At 39.4% G+C, this 18,025-nt stretch overlaps 1 protein-coding gene across 2 annotated transcripts in view; it reads right to left on the reverse strand.

The window, feature by feature from the left end:
* PLEKHG1 (pleckstrin homology and RhoGEF domain containing G1) overlaps positions 1–18,025 on the reverse strand; it is a 133,930-nt gene that overhangs the window by 46,623 nt on the left and 69,282 nt on the right. For both annotated transcript variants that reach the window (XM_004368829.2, XM_023729125.1), the window contains one exon: positions 7,172–7,241. In XM_004368829.2, coding sequence (XP_004368886.2) covers positions 7,172–7,241 — 70 coding nt within the window. The remainder of the gene's footprint in view (positions 1–7,171; positions 7,242–18,025) is intronic.

Below are 18,025 nucleotides of genomic sequence, written 5' to 3' on the forward strand. Positions count from 1 at the left end.
CAGAATCAAATGCAGGCCTGATCTTAGATTTCTAACACTCTGAAGGCCTTTCAAACGACGGTTTTACACAAAAATCAATAGCTCCTGGTTCTTTAAGCCTTAAATGCCTATTTCCTCTAATATATGCCACCCCTAAATCCTCTTTAGGAGTATTAAAAGAAGGCATTGATGAAGAAATTATACAAAGATTTATAAATCTGTTGCCATCAAGTTGATTCCAACTCACGGCAATCTTGTATGTTACAGGGTAGAACTGCTCCCAAAGGTTCTCTTGGCTGTAATTTTTATGGAGGCAAGCAGATTGCCAGGTCTTTCTTCCATGGTGCCGCGGGGGTGGGCCTGAACCACTAACCTTTACATTAGTAGTCGAGAGCAAACCGTTTGAGCCACCCAGAGACCTTTAAAAATATATATTTCCTTCTAATTATCCACTCTTTCAAACTGCAATTACAGAAGACATAAGAAATATTTAGCTATGAAAGAATCAAAATACAAGATAGTCAGGGCTGCCCAATTAAGCACATAGGACACCCAAATATTTACTGAATAAACAAGCAGAGTAAAGAACTCTTATGATCGTAGGGTTTCTTCTGCCACAGGACCCATCCCCCTTCTCTTCCCCCCGCTCTCTCTTTCACACACCCACACCCATACCCACACATGCCACACACATGTACTGCCTGATACCTGAAAAGTTTTCATTGGACACTGTGAGAAAAACCTGAATACATAAATAACATATGGGTAAGGGAACACTGACCTGAATTCACTCTAATGACATGAATATCCGATATCAGCACTTTCTCGAGGATAATTTCAGTAAGTGGGTGGGGGTGACAGTGAGGGTGCTGAAGGGAGAAAGGCACCAAGGGAGGGGATGCAGGGAGAAAGAAGAGGAGGTTAAGGGGAGGTTGGGGTCTGAAGATAAACTTTGTCTCCCTCCTAAACGTTTCCCAGAGTCGCCCTGTAGACAGCCCAGACAGCAATGCAAGTGAAGGCAGAGGTGAGACGGGAACAAAGAAGCCTGTTCCAGGTGTTTCCAGAGTCCTTAGCTGGGAGAAGGCTTAGGTTTGGTGGTAGGGAACGTTCATTTCCATCACTCCAGAGAACTACCCCCGCAGCTCCTTATTTCTTCACAAGCGGCAGGTAAGAGCCAACTGTATTTTCCTTTTGTAGATAAGGATTTCTTTAACCTACACATACCACAGAAGCAAGTGAGGTCAAAGATGAACCTCCATGTAAGCCTCAGTGATTCAGATAAAAGCAGAAGCCAGCTTCCCTCTCTCATTAATGGCCTCTCAATTAAAGCAATTTTCCATTCCTGCCTAGCACTGAGCAGCTGTTTGTGTCTCAGAAAACTTCACATCTTCTAAATTTCGGGGCGCTGAGTGAGAAGCAGGTTGTGCCAGAAGCGAATACTCCCTCACCGTTCCCTGCTTCCACGTGAAAGTGTGGAGTGCTGGAGCCAGCCTTCTAATTAAACTTGGCAATATTACAATGAAAAAGATTTGGGAGTTGGCAACGTGGCACATAAACAAACTTTTATGTGAATAATTAAGCCAGAGTTAAGCATATGCTGGAACCTCTTTAATCAACTTCTGATTACAGTTACCAGTAAAAGCCCAAACATTTCCGAAAAATTCTATGTTGTTTATGTGCTGCGGTTATTTTAACATATCTTCTTTGATATACTCAGCATATCTTTTTATCCATTTTGCCCTCTTTCATTTTCTTTCTCTTCAAATCCTTCAGGAGAACTAATGATGACATAGGCAACTTCGGAAAAGAATTGTGTAAACGTGTGTGTGCAAACATTTTATATGTCAACACACACACCCTCGCAGTCTGAAGAGTTTTACACAAGGCCATCAAATGTCTTTAAGGAACTTCAATAAAATGCAGGGTGTTATGTTTGGATTCAAAACCATCCAGATGGACTCTGCAGCTGTCAGAAATGACCTGCACGCACAAATTCAGAGCCAGGTCAGACTGGTAGGACATCTCAGTTCACACTGGACTTGGGTGCTCTAAATGAGGTGCTGATTCTTGGGTGATCTCAAAGCACCACCATGAACTTTGCTTAAACCTTCACACATTGGAAACCACAACTGCAGAAATCACATAAATTCCTGCTGCAAAATAATTTGTGCTAGAGGTTTCCCAAACAAAAGCTGTTGAATTTTTAAAAGCCACTTTGATAGCCAGATAACATTCTGCATATACAAGGTAGCTAGGTGAGAAAGTACCATTGTAAAGGATTGCCTTGTATGTTTCAGATCTCTAGCTCCTATCCAGGTACCCAGCACCAACTGACTGTCATTGAAGCTTTCGAAGTCAAATTCTTCCCTTGTATTTTTCTAAATCACCAATGCAGTTTTTGTTAGGGGTGATGGGAAAACTCAGGAATGGTTAATGGTGACAGTTGAACCTGATGAACATGATTAATGTCACTCAACTGTACATGTGAAGATTGTAGAAATGGCAAGTGTTTTGTTATCTGTGTATTTACTAAAATAAAAATAACGCTAAATAAAAAAACATAGGAAAGTTAGAGAGCCTTTTTAAGAGGTAGGAGGTTAACTTTGCTTCTCTTTGATCCCAAATTTTAGACAATTTAGATTTTTCTAAATTTAGAAATTGAGATAATTTTAGAGTGTAGGTTAGTGTCATATATATTATATGTAAAATATTTAGATTCCAATTGATTTTATTTATAACCGATTATCTTAGTTATCTAGTGCTGCTATACTAGAAATACCATAAGTGGGTGGCTATAACAAACAGAAATTTGTTTTCTCACAGTTTAGGAGGCTAGAAGTCTGAATTCAGGATACCAGCTCTTGGAGGCTTTCTTACTCTGTTTGCTCTGTAGGAAGGCCCTTGTCTCTTCTGAGCTTCTGCTCCTGGGCAATCTTCATGTGGCTTGGCATCTCTCTTCCCCCATCTCTGCTTCTCTTGCTTGCTTGTATAATCTCCTTTATATCTCAAAAGAGACTGATTTAAGATGCACCCTACACTAATTGTCAGTTTGTCGTACTGTGATGGCTTGTGTGTTGCTGTGATGCTGGAAGCTATGCCACTGGTATTTCAAATACCAGAGGGGTCTCCCACGGTGGACATGTTTCAGTGGAGCTTCCAGACTAAGACAGACTAGGAAGAAGGACTTGGCAGTGGTCTACTTTAGAAAAAATTGGCCAGTGAAAGCCTTATGAATATCAGTGGAACACTGTCTGATATACTGCCAGAAGATGAGCCCCTCAGGTTGGAAGGCACTCAAAATAAAACTGGGGAAGAGCTGCCCCCTAAAAGTAGAGCTGACTTTAATGATATGGATGGAGTCAAGCTTTTGGGATCTTCATTTGCTTATGTGGCATGACTCAAAATGAGAAGAAATAGCTGCAAGCATCCATTAATAATCAGAACATGGAATGTATGAAGTACGAATCTAGGAAAATTGAAAGTTGTCAAAAATGAAATGGAATGCATGAAGATCAATGTGATAGTTAAGACTGTGTGTCAACTTGTCTGGGCCATGATTCTCAGTGTTTTGGCAGTCCTATAATGTTGTGATCACTTCCTTGTTGAGATCTGATATGTGATCACCCCCAAGATGGGATCTGCTGTGAGTAGCCAATCAGTTGAAAGGTAGTTTCCTTGGGCATGTGGCCTGCATCGAATATAAGCGGAGATTCTGACAAGGCTTTGGGCTTTTTTGCTCCTGCTGGATCCTGAAGCTGGCTCCGGTCCGTCTGACCTCTGGTTCTTGGGATGTGAGCTAGCAGCTTACTTGTGGTCTTGCCAGGTGATCTTGGGATTCATCAGTCTTCGCAGCCTGTGAGCCAGAGCCTTGCTCTCTGACTTGCTGATCTTGGGTTCACCAGCCCCTGCAGCTATGTGAATCTGGAGAAGCCTCTATCCTGACCCAGGGACTTGGGATGTTGCAGCCTCTACAACCACGTGAACCATTTCCTTGACACAAATCTCTCTCTACATATATTTACATGCTTTAACGGTTTTGCTTCTCTAGAGAACCCAGCCTAAGACAATCAATATCCTAGGCATTAGTGAGCTTAAATGGACTGGTATTGGTCATTTTGAATCAGACGATCATATGGTCTACTATGCCAGCAATGACAAATTGAAGAGAAATGGTGTCATATTCATGATCAAAAAGAACATTTCAAAATCTATCCTGAAGTACAACACTGTCAGTGATAGGATAATATTCATATGCCTACAAGGAAGACTAGTTAATATGACTATTATTCAAATTTACCCATCAACCACTAATGCCAAAGATGAAGAAATTGAAGGTTTTTACCAACTTCTGCAGTCTTAAATTGATGAAACATGCAATCAAGATGCATTGATAATTACTGGTGATTGGAATGCGAAAGTTGGAAACAAAAAGGATTGGTACTTGGAAAATATGGCCTTAGTGATAGAAATGATGCCAGAGATCACATGATAGAATTTTGCAATCCAGTGACTTATTCATTGGAAATACCTTTTTTCCACACATAAACAGTAACTATACACGTGGACCTCGTCAGATGGAATACACAGGAATCAAATTGACTACATCTGTGGAAAGACACCATGGAGAAGCTCAATATCTTCAATCAGAACAAGGCCAGGGGCTGACTGCCGGACAGACCATCAATTGCTCACATGCAAGTTCAAGCTGACGCTGAAGAAAATTAGAGCAAGGCCATGAGAACCAAAATACAACCTTGAGTATGTCCCACCCGAATTTGGAGACCATCTAAAGAACAGATTTGATGCGTTGAACACTAATGACTGAAGACCAGACAAGTTGTGGAACGACATCAAAGATATCACACACGAAGAAAGAAAAGATCATTAAAAAGACAGGAAAGAAGTAAAAGACCAAAATGGATGTCAGAAGAGACTCTGAAACTTGCTCTTAAACGCAGAGTAGCTAAAGTGAATGGAAGAAATGATGAAGTAAAAGAGCTGAACAGAAGATTTCAAAGGGTGACTCAAGAAGACAAAGTATTATAATGAAATGTGAAAGACCTGGAGTTAGTAAACCAAAAGGGAAGAACATGCTCAGCATTTCTCAAGCCAAAAGAACTGAAGAAAAAATTCAAGCCTCAAGTTGCAGTATTGAAGGATTCTAAGGCAAAATATTGAATGATGCAGGAAGCATCAAAAGCAGATGGAAGGAATACACAGAGTCACTGTACAAAAAAGAATTGGTCAACGTTCAACCATTTCAGGAGGTAGCATATAATCAAGAACTGATGATACTGAAGAAAGAAGTCCAAGCTGCACTGATGGCACTGGCAAAAAACAAGGCTCCAGCAACTGACAGAATAGTAATTGACATGTTTCAACAAATGGATGCAAGGCTGGAAGTGCTCACTCGTCTGTGTCAAGAAATCTGGAAGACAGCTACCTGGCCAACTGACTGGGAGAGATCCATATTTGTGCCCATTCCAAAGAAAGGTGATCCAGCAGAAAGCAGAAATTATCGAACAATATCATTAATACTACTTTCAGGCCAGATTCAGAAGAGGATGTGGAACGAGGGATATCATTACTGATGTCAGGTGGATCTTGGCTGAAAGCAGAGAATACTAGAAAGATGTTTACCTATGTTTTATTCACTATGCAGAGGCATTCGATTGTGTGGATCATTAACAAATTATGAATAACACTGCAAAGAACTGGAATTCCAGAACACTTAATTGTGCTCATGAGGAACCTGTACTTAGACCAAGAAGTTCTTCGAACAGAACAAGGTGTGTGGCTTAAAGTCAGGAAAGGTGTGTGTCAGGGTTATATCCTTTCACCATACTTATTCAATCAGTATGCTGAGCAAAAAATCCGAGAAGCTGGACTATATGAAGAAGAATGCAGCATCAGGACTGGAGGGGGGGACTTATTAACAACCTGTGATATGAAGATGACACCACCTTGTTCGCTGAAGGTGAAGAGGACTTGAAGTACTTACTGATGAAAATCAAAGACTATAGCCTTCCATATGGATTACACCTCAATATAAAGAAAACAAAAATCCTCACAACTGGACCAATAAGCAATACCATGATAAATGGAGAAAATACTGAAATTGTCAAGGATTTCATTTTACTTGGATCCATAATCAATGCCCATGGAAGCAGCAGTAAAGAAATCAAAGGATGTATCACATTGGGCAAATCTGCTGCAAAAGACCTCTTTAAGTGCAAAAGATCTCTTTAAGTGTTAAAAAGTCTTAGTTGAAGACTAAGGTGCTCCTGACTCAAGCCATGGTGTTTTCAATCACCTCATATGCAAGTGAAAGCTGGATAATAAATAAGGAAGATGGAAGAAGAATTGATGTCTTTGAATTATGGTGCTGATGAAGAATACTGAATATACCATGGAGTGCCAGAAGAACGAACAAATCTGTTTTGGAAGTACGGCCAGAATGCTCCTTAGAAGCAAGGATGGCAAGACTTCATCTCACATACTTTGGACATGTTATCAGGAGGGATCAGTTCCTGGAGAAGGACATCATGCTTGGTAAAGTAGAGGGTCAGCAAAAAAGAGGAAGACTCTCAAAATGAGATGGAATGACACAGTGGCTGCAACAATGGGGTCAAACATAGCAACAATTCTGAGTATGGCACAGGACTAGGCAGCGGTTTGCTCTGTAGTGCACAGGGTCACTATGAGTAGGAACCAAATGGATGGCACTTAACAGCAACAAAGGCACACTAATCCTGCCTCATTAACATAACAAAGACAATCCACTCTCAAACGGGACTATAACCAGTGGCACAGAGGTTAGGATTTATAACATATATTTTTTGGGGACACAATTCAATCCGTAACACTAACCTAGTAACATTTTACATGTAACTATTTTTCTAATATTCTTCTATTCTGGATTCCCTTCCTAAACTTAAAAATTTTTCCTAGGAGAGAGTAAAATCATTCAGTTACTACACAAGTTCTAGGACAACTACTAAGTTAGCATTTCCCTTCTCCCAGTAACAGCATATTTTTTTCTTTGCTACTTAAAAACAAACAAAAAAAGAGTGAGAGACATCAGTGGCTAACTTCATTCAATATGGACAAACCCATCATTTCAACTTTGAAACTAAAGACCATCTGTACTGTGTACTGTCTTGGTTGGCCCAGAGAAATGAAGCCTGCTTACCTTGGACACAAAACATTCGGCTATGGCCACAGGATCATTTTCACAGTTTTCCAGATCTTGCAGAAGTTCACTATTAAAAAAATAAGAGCCAAAAGTATTAGATTGTAGTTCTATAATCAATGAAACTTTATATAGCTTAGAAGTTTAAGCATGTGTGTGGTATTTACAAGGTATCATATTTATTTACCACTCAGGTATCTGTAGTCATCATGTAGGAGGCTTAGATAAGACACTTGCCCAAGTTAGGCAGTTATATGCTGGAACAGGGATTTGAACAGAGGTTGGACCAATAAGCCCACCACCCAGAGATAAAACCTGCCTGATATTATAGGAGTCTTTGGGTGGTGCTAATAGTTACTGTGCTTGGCTGCTAACTGAAAGGCTGGAGGTTTGAGTCCACCCAGAGGCAACTTGGAAGAAAAGCCTAGTGATCTACTTCTGAAACATCAGCCACTGAAAACTCTATGGAGCACAGTTCTACTCTGACATACATGAGGCTTCTGTGAGTAGGAATCAAGTTGACAGCAACTGTTTTTGACATTAATAGTTTTCTGGATGTTTGTCATTATCTACATGCCTACTCACACACACTCATACATGAAATCATTGTCTAGGTGTCAAGCACCTTGCTAGGCACAAAGAATACACCAGTGAGCAAAGTCAGATGAAGTCCTTGGTCTCATGGAGCTCACAACCCAGTGGACAGTCAGACAATGAATAATCATACTAGCAAATACAAAATTATGAACAAAGTTAGACTCTAAAGAAAAGGTATGTGAGGGGGAGTAAACATATTTCCTTAAATTTAAATCTACATTATTTTTAATGACAGTATGATTATTTTGGGAGTTCCTGGGTAGTGCAAACAGTTAATACGTTTGGCTGCTAACCGAAAGGTTGGAGTTTTGAGTCCACTCAGAGGCACCTAGAAAGAAAGGCCTAGTGATCTACTTCTGAAAAATCAGCCACTGAAAGCCCTATGGAGCACAGTTCTACTCTGACACACATGGGGTCGCCATGAGTTGCAGTGGACTCGATGGAAACTGGTATTTTGTTTGCTTGTTCTTATTATTATTTTAACTAACTGTATAATATTTCATTGTGTGAATGTACCATAATTAATTTAATCTCCCACTGTTGGATAAAATCATATAAGTGGAATTTCTAGGTCAAAGGCTATTCTTAGTACAAACGTTAACATACTTCTGAATTGCACTCCATATACATTATATTAATGCACATTTTTAATACTTTAAGTGTGTATTTTAATCACCACCATGCAACATATTGGAGCCCTGGTGGCACACTGGTTAAGAGCTCAGCTGCTTAGCAAAAAGCCAGCAATTCGAACCCACCAGCCACTCCTTGGAAACTCTATGGGGCAGTTGTACTCTGTCCTATAGGGTTGCTATGAGTCGGAACTGACTCAACAGCAACAGGTTTGGTTTTTTAATGCTACGTATTTAATAAAAATTAAATAATTCTACAGGAATGATGATAAAAGCAAGCAGTTTCCTGCCTTCTACTTCTCATTCTCAATTGCTACTTCTCAAGAGCATTTTCAACTGTTAAGCTGTTTCTGCAGTGTGTTAGGTCTGTATTTCTAGGTAGGCTGATACTGCATTTTCATTATTTTTCAGTTTTAGAGGTTGCTTACTTCTTAATTTCCCCAAACTTCCTCTCCTCCCATCTTCTGACTAGTTCTATTATGAAATTTGATTAGATTAAAAGTCAACGCTCACATTTTTAAGACTATGTAAATATTATTCCCAGCTGAATCCTGGGGTATATCATGATCACATTTCCTTTCTTGTAAAAGTTTCTTTTCCCTGGAGTTAAAATTTTCTCATTTCTTTGCTTTGTTTTCAAAGCACACACCACTAATTTATCCTCAAACTTTGTACCAGAAGTGTTAAACTCATTTCACTGTGTTCAAACATCCAATAATCTATCGATTACATTTCCTTCTTGGTGACCTCCCTCCTGGCGCCCCCTGTCCTTCTGCTGAGACCTGGACAGTGCTCTCCAGGCCTGCTGGTCTCTCTTCAAGGCCTTCCTGACGATGCCCTTCACCTATCTCTAGTGTGGGATGCTTTGTTTCTTACATAGCTTCTGGGATGTATTCCTTCATTTGGGAGATGACAACATCTAGTAGCTTTCTGATTAAGGGTAATAATATTTTTTAAAAAACAAACCAGCTGCTGTTGAGTTGATTCCAACTCATGGTGACCCCATGTGTAACAAACTCACTGCCATCGAGTTGATTCCAACTCACAGTGATCCTACAGGGTTTCCAAGGGTATAAATCTAGACTACCCCATCTTTCTGCCATGGAGCCACTGGTGGTTTCAAAACACCAACCTTTCAGTTAGCAGTCAATTGCTTTAACCACCGTGCCATCAAGGCTCCTCATGTGTAATAGAAGGTAAATTTTCTGAGACTCTTCATGTTTCAAAATGTCCTCTGATCACACTTGGTTGATAATGTCAGTGGATACAGAATACTTGGTTGGAAGTCAATTTCTCTGTGTATTCAGAGGACTACTTGTTGTCTTATAAATTCTAATGTTGCTGTGGAGAAGTCTAACGTCATTCTGATTCCTGATCCTTTCTATGTGACTTGTTTTTATTCTGGAAGCTTTTAGAGTCTTGACTTTGTCACCATAATTTTGAAATGTGATGGTAGGTCTTGGGGCAGGTCTTTATTCATGAATTGAGCCAAACTGAAAATCTGGGAAATGTTCTTGAGTGGCAGTTTTTCATAGTGTGGTCCAGTGACCTTGGGGGTCCTGACACCTTCTGAGGAGATCAACACAGACGCTATTTTCAGAAAAATACATAGACGCTATTGGTTTTTCATTCTCTCATGAGAGGACAGTACACTTTTCCAGAGATCTCATGATGTGGGATATCACAGCAGACAGAATGCAGAAGCAGATGTGACAATACAGCAGTTTTCCAGTACATCAGACAGTAAAGACATTTGTAAAAATATAGAACAATTCCAAAAGAAAACAAAATGAAATTTAGTGAGAAGAGTGGTAAAATTATTTTTCATAAAAATATGTAGGCTTAATTGATATTTTAACAATTTCTCACTTTTGCTTTGTTACATATTAAGCAACATATAAATAAAACATAAAAAAAAATATAAACAAAAGCGCTCTATGTCCTTAGTAATTTTTAAGTGTGTAAGAGATACTGAAGGTGTCCCTGGTGGCAAAAACGGTTACGTGCTCTACTGTTAGCCAGAAGGCTGGCAATTTGAACCTACCCAGAGGCATCTAAGAAGACAGACCTGGTGATCTGCTTCCAAAAGACCACAATCTTGAAAATCCTATGAAGCACAGTTCTACTCTGCACACATGGGGTCTCCACGAGTTGGGATCAACCTGATGGCAACTAACAACAAATAAAGAGATATAGGGATCAAAAAGCTTGTGAACCGCTGTTCTTAAGTTATGTCTTTGATATTTCTTCTTCTCTCTCTTTTTGAAGCTCCTATTATTTGCATTTTGGATCTCCTGGTCTGATCCTCACTCTCTCTCTATATATACTTTTTAATCCTTTCTCTATTTTCTGTCTTCTCGTTTATTCTGTTCTCTGGGAGATTTCACCAACTTTATTTTCCATTGAATTTTCTTCATTTCTACTACCTAAGTTTTAATTTCAAAGTCTTTTTTTCCCCTCATTGGCTGTTTCTGGCTTATGTTTGTATTCTTACTTCATGGGTGCAAAATCTTCTCTTATCTCACAGCTAAATTTTCATATCTGCTTTTGCATTCATCTGTTGCAATCTGTTATTCTGGTTGAAATATATGGAAAAAATCCAGCCTCACACAGATATGCCATTGGCAAAGGGAGGAGTATTTTAGTAGCTTTCTCAGATAAGCATGGATACCCTTCTTTGATATTAAACTGAAATTCAGGATATGGTAGTCTGTTAAAGGTTGGCTGGAGTCTGAAACCATACCAGTGTAATATACCCGGTTACTTTAAAATCTGCTGACCTATCTGGCACTTTGAAAGGCTCTTTTACCCATGCACGATTTCAGGACAGTCCCAATTTCAAACGTTCTTTCCAAATCTTCCAAAAAAAGACTCCTGTCTTAGTTATCTAGTACTGCTATAACAGAAATACCACAAGTGGGTGACTTTAACAAACACAAATCTATTTTCTCACAGTTTAGGAGGCTAGAAGTCCAAATTCAGGGTGTCAGCTCTAGGGGAAGGCTTTCCCTCTCTGTTGGCTCTGGGGGAAGGTCCTTGTTTCTTTTGAGCTTCTACTCCTGGGCAATCTTCATGTGGCTTGGCATCTCTATTCCCCTATCTCTGCTTCTCTTGCTTGCTTGTTTAATCTCTTATATCTCAAAAGAGATTGATTTAAGACACACCCTATACTAATCCTGTCTCATTAACATAACAAAGACAACCCATTCCCAAATGGGATTATAACCACAGGCAAAGAGGTTAGGATTTACAACACAAATTTTTGGGGGACAGAATTCAATCTATAACAACTTCCTTTGTAAGTTTATTTTTGTTTGGAATGTAGTTACATTTGTATCACTATTGTTCATTACAAAGGGGTGTGATTAAAGACAGTTGAAGTCTAGTCACTGTGATTTGAACATGGGATGAAGTAACAGAAAAGGTCTAAGAAAAAGAATAGAAATAGTCAGTGAACAGCAGCCAGCGTTTCCATTATGGGAGGATGGAGGACTCTGGATGTAGGTTTTTTGTCTAGTACTTTCAATAAAAATCCTCTTTCTGAGCAGAAAAGAATTTTGACCAGAATCCCTCATGTTACTTCTCACAACTAAACAGAAATACTCCTTGACGATAATCAACTCCCTGTGTTCTAAATTTTATGCTCATCAAGCTACTCTTTGAGCCTTAATTTTATCTTGAGGGGACTTGCTGCCCAGAAGGAAGTGTTTTGGAGACCCATCCAGGCTCTAGGTACATCTGCAACTGTGAATGAATGACTGGCATTCATCGCTCCAGACCCACAGCACTGGGCGGGAGCTCAGACACCTTCCAGTCCCAACCCCTAATTTTAAGGTGAGGAAACCATGGTTCATAAAACGGAGGTGACCTACCTTAGGTCACACAGCTAATAACAAGTAGCCATAGCTGGGTTAGTATCAGGCCTCCTGAATCCCAGTCCTGTGCTCTATTATGAGTAACAATTGAAAGATATGTTTCCTGATCAGGAAAGTTGAAGGCTAGACTCAACATCATAGTGTCTTCAACATGGTACTATCTACCTGAGAGGCCTTGTCGGAATCACCTGAAAACAGTGAGGGGAAAGTAATAGGATCTCTTTCAGGTTCTTGTCATTAGGGCTATCATCCTGATACAGCTGTCCCACCCACCTTGTTTGCCCTGTTTTTTGTTAGTTGTTAGGTGCTGTCAAGTTGGTTCCAGCTCATGTGCCCCTATGTACAACAAAACAAAACACTGCCTGGTCCTGAGCCATCCTCACAATCATTGCTATGTTTGAGCCCACTGTTGAAGACCTTCAATAACGTGGATTGACACAGTGACTGCAACAATGGTCCCTCCATTTAGCAAGTATTTATTGGAAGTCCCTCCATCAGGTATATAGGCACTATACTGCTATAGACACTGAGACTATCAGGGTAAAGAAGATGGACAAAGGCCTTGCTTCATGGCACTTATGTTCTGATCAGGTGGATAAATATTAATAAGTGAATAAATAAAAAACAGAATATCACACTTTACTGAGAGACATAAAGGAAATAAAGAGGGCCATGTAATAAAGAGTAACTGAGGCTGAGTAGGGGTAGACAAGGGCGTGGGGCAGTCATGGAAGGCTTCCTGAGAAGGTGATATTTGAGTATGGGGAGGCTTGGCAGAGAAGTCATCAAGAACCAGGGCTGCCAGCCCAGGGCAGAATGAGCAGCAGTGGTCCTGTGGCAGGAAAGAGCTTGGTGTGTTCTTATTTGACGTATAGAAAGGAAGCCAGTTGGGCTGGTATTTGCTAAGCAACAGGGAGTGTGGGGATCTAGGAAGACAACTTACTATAAAATAATATGCTATGCTATAAGGAGACCTGGTAGTGCAGCGGTTAAGCGCTCAGCTGCTAATGCAGTTAGAACCCACCAGCCACTCTGCGGGACAAACGTGTGGCAGTCTGCTTCTGTAAAGATTAACTCAGCCAAACTCACTGCCATCCAGTCAATTCTGACTCATAGTGACCCTGTAGGACAGAGCAGAACTTCCCCATAGGGTTTCCAAGCCTGTAAATCTTTATGGAAGTAGACTGCCACATCTTTCTCCTGTGGAATGGCTAGTGGGTTTGAACCACCGATCTTTTGGTTAGCAGCTGAACACTTTAACCACTGCACCAACAGGACTCCTCTTCATAAAGATTACAGCCTTGGAAACCCTATGGGGCAGTTTTACCCTGTCCTATAGGGTCACTATGAGTCGGAATCGACTTGATGGCAACAGGGATGGAGGCATAGAATCCCTGGGTGGTACAAATGGTGAACATGCTTCTGAAAGGTTGGAGGTTTGAGTCCATCCACAGGTGCCTTGGAAGAAGGGATTGGCGACCTACGTCTGAAAAATAAACCACTGAAAACCCTGTGGATCCCAGTTCTATGCTGACACATATGGGGTTGTCATGACTTGGAGTTGACCTGATGGCAACTGGTTGGATCAGGGCACAGACAGGGCCATGGAATCCTGTGTATCAGTCACTGGGGATACTCCATAAAGACCAGAAACAGGTCTGTCCTTCTAGGGAGTTGCAGTCTAATGGGGGTGGGAACTAGGTTTCTCATTGCATCAGTACAACTAATGTATAACTGAACCTGTACATTAAGAGGAAAGAGTGACTCATGGATTGTGTTCTCAAAGCTAAAATTAGCTTAGAGTCATCCTGTCATCAGCATTTGGGTATTTTTCCTTTCACTTGACTAATTATTCCAATTATTTCCTCCTTTTGAGTAGGCTATGAAAAAGAAAATTACAAGAGTTCTTGCTTAAGCTCAGGTGTCTTGTTTGTGTGGCAGTTAGAGGAAATCCTGTTCTTTTTTACAGAAACATTACATGTAATGTTTTCTCTGATCACTGATGTGAACTTGAAGCACAAATTGTATTATGACTTTGAAGATTCTACTGCTTTACACTGGATAAGGTGCAGGAATGAGGCCTCTTTTGGTATGCAATGAACTGAAGCACCCCTTTCTTCTCCCACCCTCCTAATTAGGTCATCTGGCATTTTGACTTGTAGCATCCACAGAGGCATGTGTGCATGTGAGAAAAGACAATGGGTAAGGTTAATGGCACCAAATACTCCATGAATTTCACTGATACATTAGCATTGGCCTGGAAAATACCCAGATGAACAAACACTGGAGTTCCTGGGTGCCACAAAAACAGTTAATGCCCTTGTCTACTATCCAAAATGTTGGTGGTTCAAATCCACCCAGAAGCGCCTTGGAAGAAAGGCCTGGTGATCTACTTCCAAAAGATCACAGCCATTAAAAACCCTATGGAGCATAGTTCTACTTTTAAACACAAGGAGTCATCATGAGTCACACTCAATGGCAAATTTTTTTTTCTTCCATTTTATAGACATTAGAGACGCTTTGGCAGTATGAAAATGTAGTAAAAGAAAAGGTAACTTCCCCATCTTCCTTTACCTTGTTGTTACATGTAACCCATGAATCACTTCCTAAGTTACATTTCAGTAAAAACAAAACAAAAACATGGTCCAAAGAAAGTTTTGTCTTAAGACATGTGTTACTTGCTCTGTGAAGCTTTCACAACCCCCTTCAGAAAAATTAATGGCATGTTCCTCAGAATTCTTTCTGTTCATTCCTTGATTATCTAACTTATTGCCTCTCCTGTACAACGGTGCCGTTCATTTTTATACCACTAGACTGCATGCAGTGTCTTATACACAGTAGTTCCTTAACACAGGTATACTGAATAAGGAGAAAAGAGTTGAAAGAAAAAGGAAAGTTTACTTTGATTCTTTGAGGAAGACAGATTGGATGATTTTAATATACTAAGAGACAGTTTATATGGAGCCCTGGTGGCGCAGTGGTTAAGAGCTTGACTGCTAACCAACAGGTCGGAAGTTCGAATCCACCAGCCGCTCCTTGGAAACCCTATGGGAAAGTTCTACACTGTCCTACAGGGTTGCTATTGAGTCAGAATTGACTCGACGGCAATGGGTTTTTTTAAGAGACAATTTAAAAACAGAAATTCAATATGGAGTAATGGTCTCTATTTCTTCACACTTTATTCTTAAAGAAAGATTCAAATTACAGTTTAGATTAACTCTTCTTTATTTCAAGACAGGGATGCTGTATAAGACAGTTGGCGTTGCTTTTTCTCTGGTTGTTAGGGGGAAAAAGGGCTTGGGACTTCAGGGGGTACGTTCAAGTGGGGAAAGTGGTTTCTTTTGACTGACCCAGTTTCCTGACCACTTGAGGATTTATTCCAGACACCAAACCAGAGACTTAAATTTCTAGACTGTTAAAGGGATCATAAGAGAAAGAGAGATTTGGCTACTGAAAACAAAAATGAACTCTCAACTGTATTCCAAAACATTTCATGATGGAAGAGTTTATGAAATAACAATTTAAATTGCGTTGTATAGTAAAACTGAAAAAGTCAGTACAAGGCAAGAAATTACATACTAATCTCATTTACAGACAAGGATGAAAAATTTTTGAAAAAAATATAAACAAATCAAATTCATCAGTGCAGAAATACATAAAAAAACCAGGTCGGGTTTATTCCAGTAGTGCACATATGATTAAAATCAGAATGCCTTTCACTGTAATAGACCACCTTATGAATAGAAGGAAAAAAACTACATGCTAATTTTATTAAAGGCAGATGAAGCATTCAATAAAATTCACTAGTCATTCACAAAAAAAAAACTTAGCCACATAGATAAGAGTGTTTATCTAAATCTCACAGGAAACATCATACTTAATGGCAAAACAATTAAAGTATTCCTGCTAACGTCAGAAACAAGATAATGATGCCAAGATCTAATCAATGTTGTACGAGAAGTCTTACCCAAATAACACAAGAAAAAGACATAAGGGGTAGAAGAACTGTAAAGGAAGATGTGATCGTTAAGGTTGTGTGTCAACTTGGCTGGCCCTGGTTCTCAGTGCTTTAGCAGTTATGATATAGTTTAGCAGTCATACAGTGATGTGATTACCTCCATGATGAGATTTGGTATAATGTGATCACCTCCATGATAGGATCTGCTGTGAGCAGCCAATCAGTTGAAAGGGAGTTTCTTTGGGGGTGTAACCCACAGACTTGGGACATTCCAGCCTCTATAACCACGTGAGCCATTTCCTTAATATAAATCTCTCTCTCTCTCTGTATATATATATTTATGGGGCCCTGATGGCACAATGGTTAAGAGCTTGGCTACTAACCAAAAGGTCAGCAGTTCAAATCCACCAGCTGCTCCTTGGAAACCCTATGGAGCAGTTCTACTCTGTCCTATAGAGTAGCTCTGAGTTGGAATTGACTTGACAGCAATGCGTTTTATATATATATTTACACGCTTTAATGGTTTTGCTTCTCTAGAAAACCCAGCTAAGACAGAACACAACAAATTTTCCTCATTTTCAGACAGTATCATTGTGTACAAAGAAAATCCAAGAGAATCTATACACCACTGTTAGAACTGGTGGGAAAATTAAGAAAACTAGTTGGATATAACCTCAACATACAAAATCAAAAGCATTCTTATATGACAATAATAAATAATTAAAAATTATTGTAGTCAATATAAATCAAAGGCTGTAAGATATCTTGAAATACATTTAAAAATGTTAGATGTATCAATGTGATAGAGAAATTATAAAACATTATTAAAGGACTTTTAAAAAGCTTGACTGAAGAGTTACATAAGGTTTATCAATAGGACGACTCAATATCGTAATGATGTCAATTGTGCCACATTTAATCTATATATTTAGTATAATTCCAATAAAAATCCCAGTAGAGCTCTTCATGAAACTTGACAAGCTAATACGAAAAAAAAAAAAAAAATCACTCGACCATGCAAAGAACCGAGAAAAGCTAAGTCAATGCGGAAGAGCAATGTGGAGTTGAGACTTAAGACAATGCGGCATTGGGGCAGGGATGGACAAATAGACTGATGAAACACAATACAGAGCCAAGAGACAGACCCACACAGACATGTAAACTTGATATGTGAGAAACGTGGAACTATAAACCCGCAGGCAGAGGATGTACTTTTCAACAAGTGGTGGTGGGACAACTGGCTAGCCACAAGAAAGTAAGAATTTTGACTTCCTACCTTCTATCATATCTCTATCAACTTTAGCTAGAGAAAGGACAAATATGGAAAGCAAAATTTTAAGAATTTTTCTGAAGAAAAAATTGGAGAGTCTTGTATTTATGACCTGAGAGTGGGAGAAATTTTAAAAAATGAAACATAAAATCCACATACTATAAAAAGTAAATTTCTTACAGTCAAACTTATAAATTATACAATTTTTTTCTCAAAGAAACCATCATTAAAGTTAAAAAGACAAGTTCCATACTGGGAGATATTTGTAACTCACAGAATTCACAAAGATCACTGGCCAAACAGAAAAATGGGCAATGGAGATGAGCCATCAATTCACAGAAGAAATCTAAGTGGCCAGTGAACATGAAAAGATGCTCTATTCTACCTGTAATCAGCAAAATATAAATTAATATATCTTCCAATGGAATATTTTACAGCAGCTAAAATAAGGAAATTTTTATATTAAGACTTCTTAAGAATCTTTCATTATGTACCTTACCTCAATTGGTTTCAAAGATAAAA

This window comes from Trichechus manatus, unplaced genomic scaffold, assembly GCF_000243295.1.
Source record: "Trichechus manatus latirostris isolate Lorelei unplaced genomic scaffold, TriManLat1.0 scaffold00002, whole genome shotgun sequence".
Taxonomy (NCBI): domain Eukaryota; kingdom Metazoa; phylum Chordata; class Mammalia; order Sirenia; family Trichechidae; genus Trichechus; species Trichechus manatus.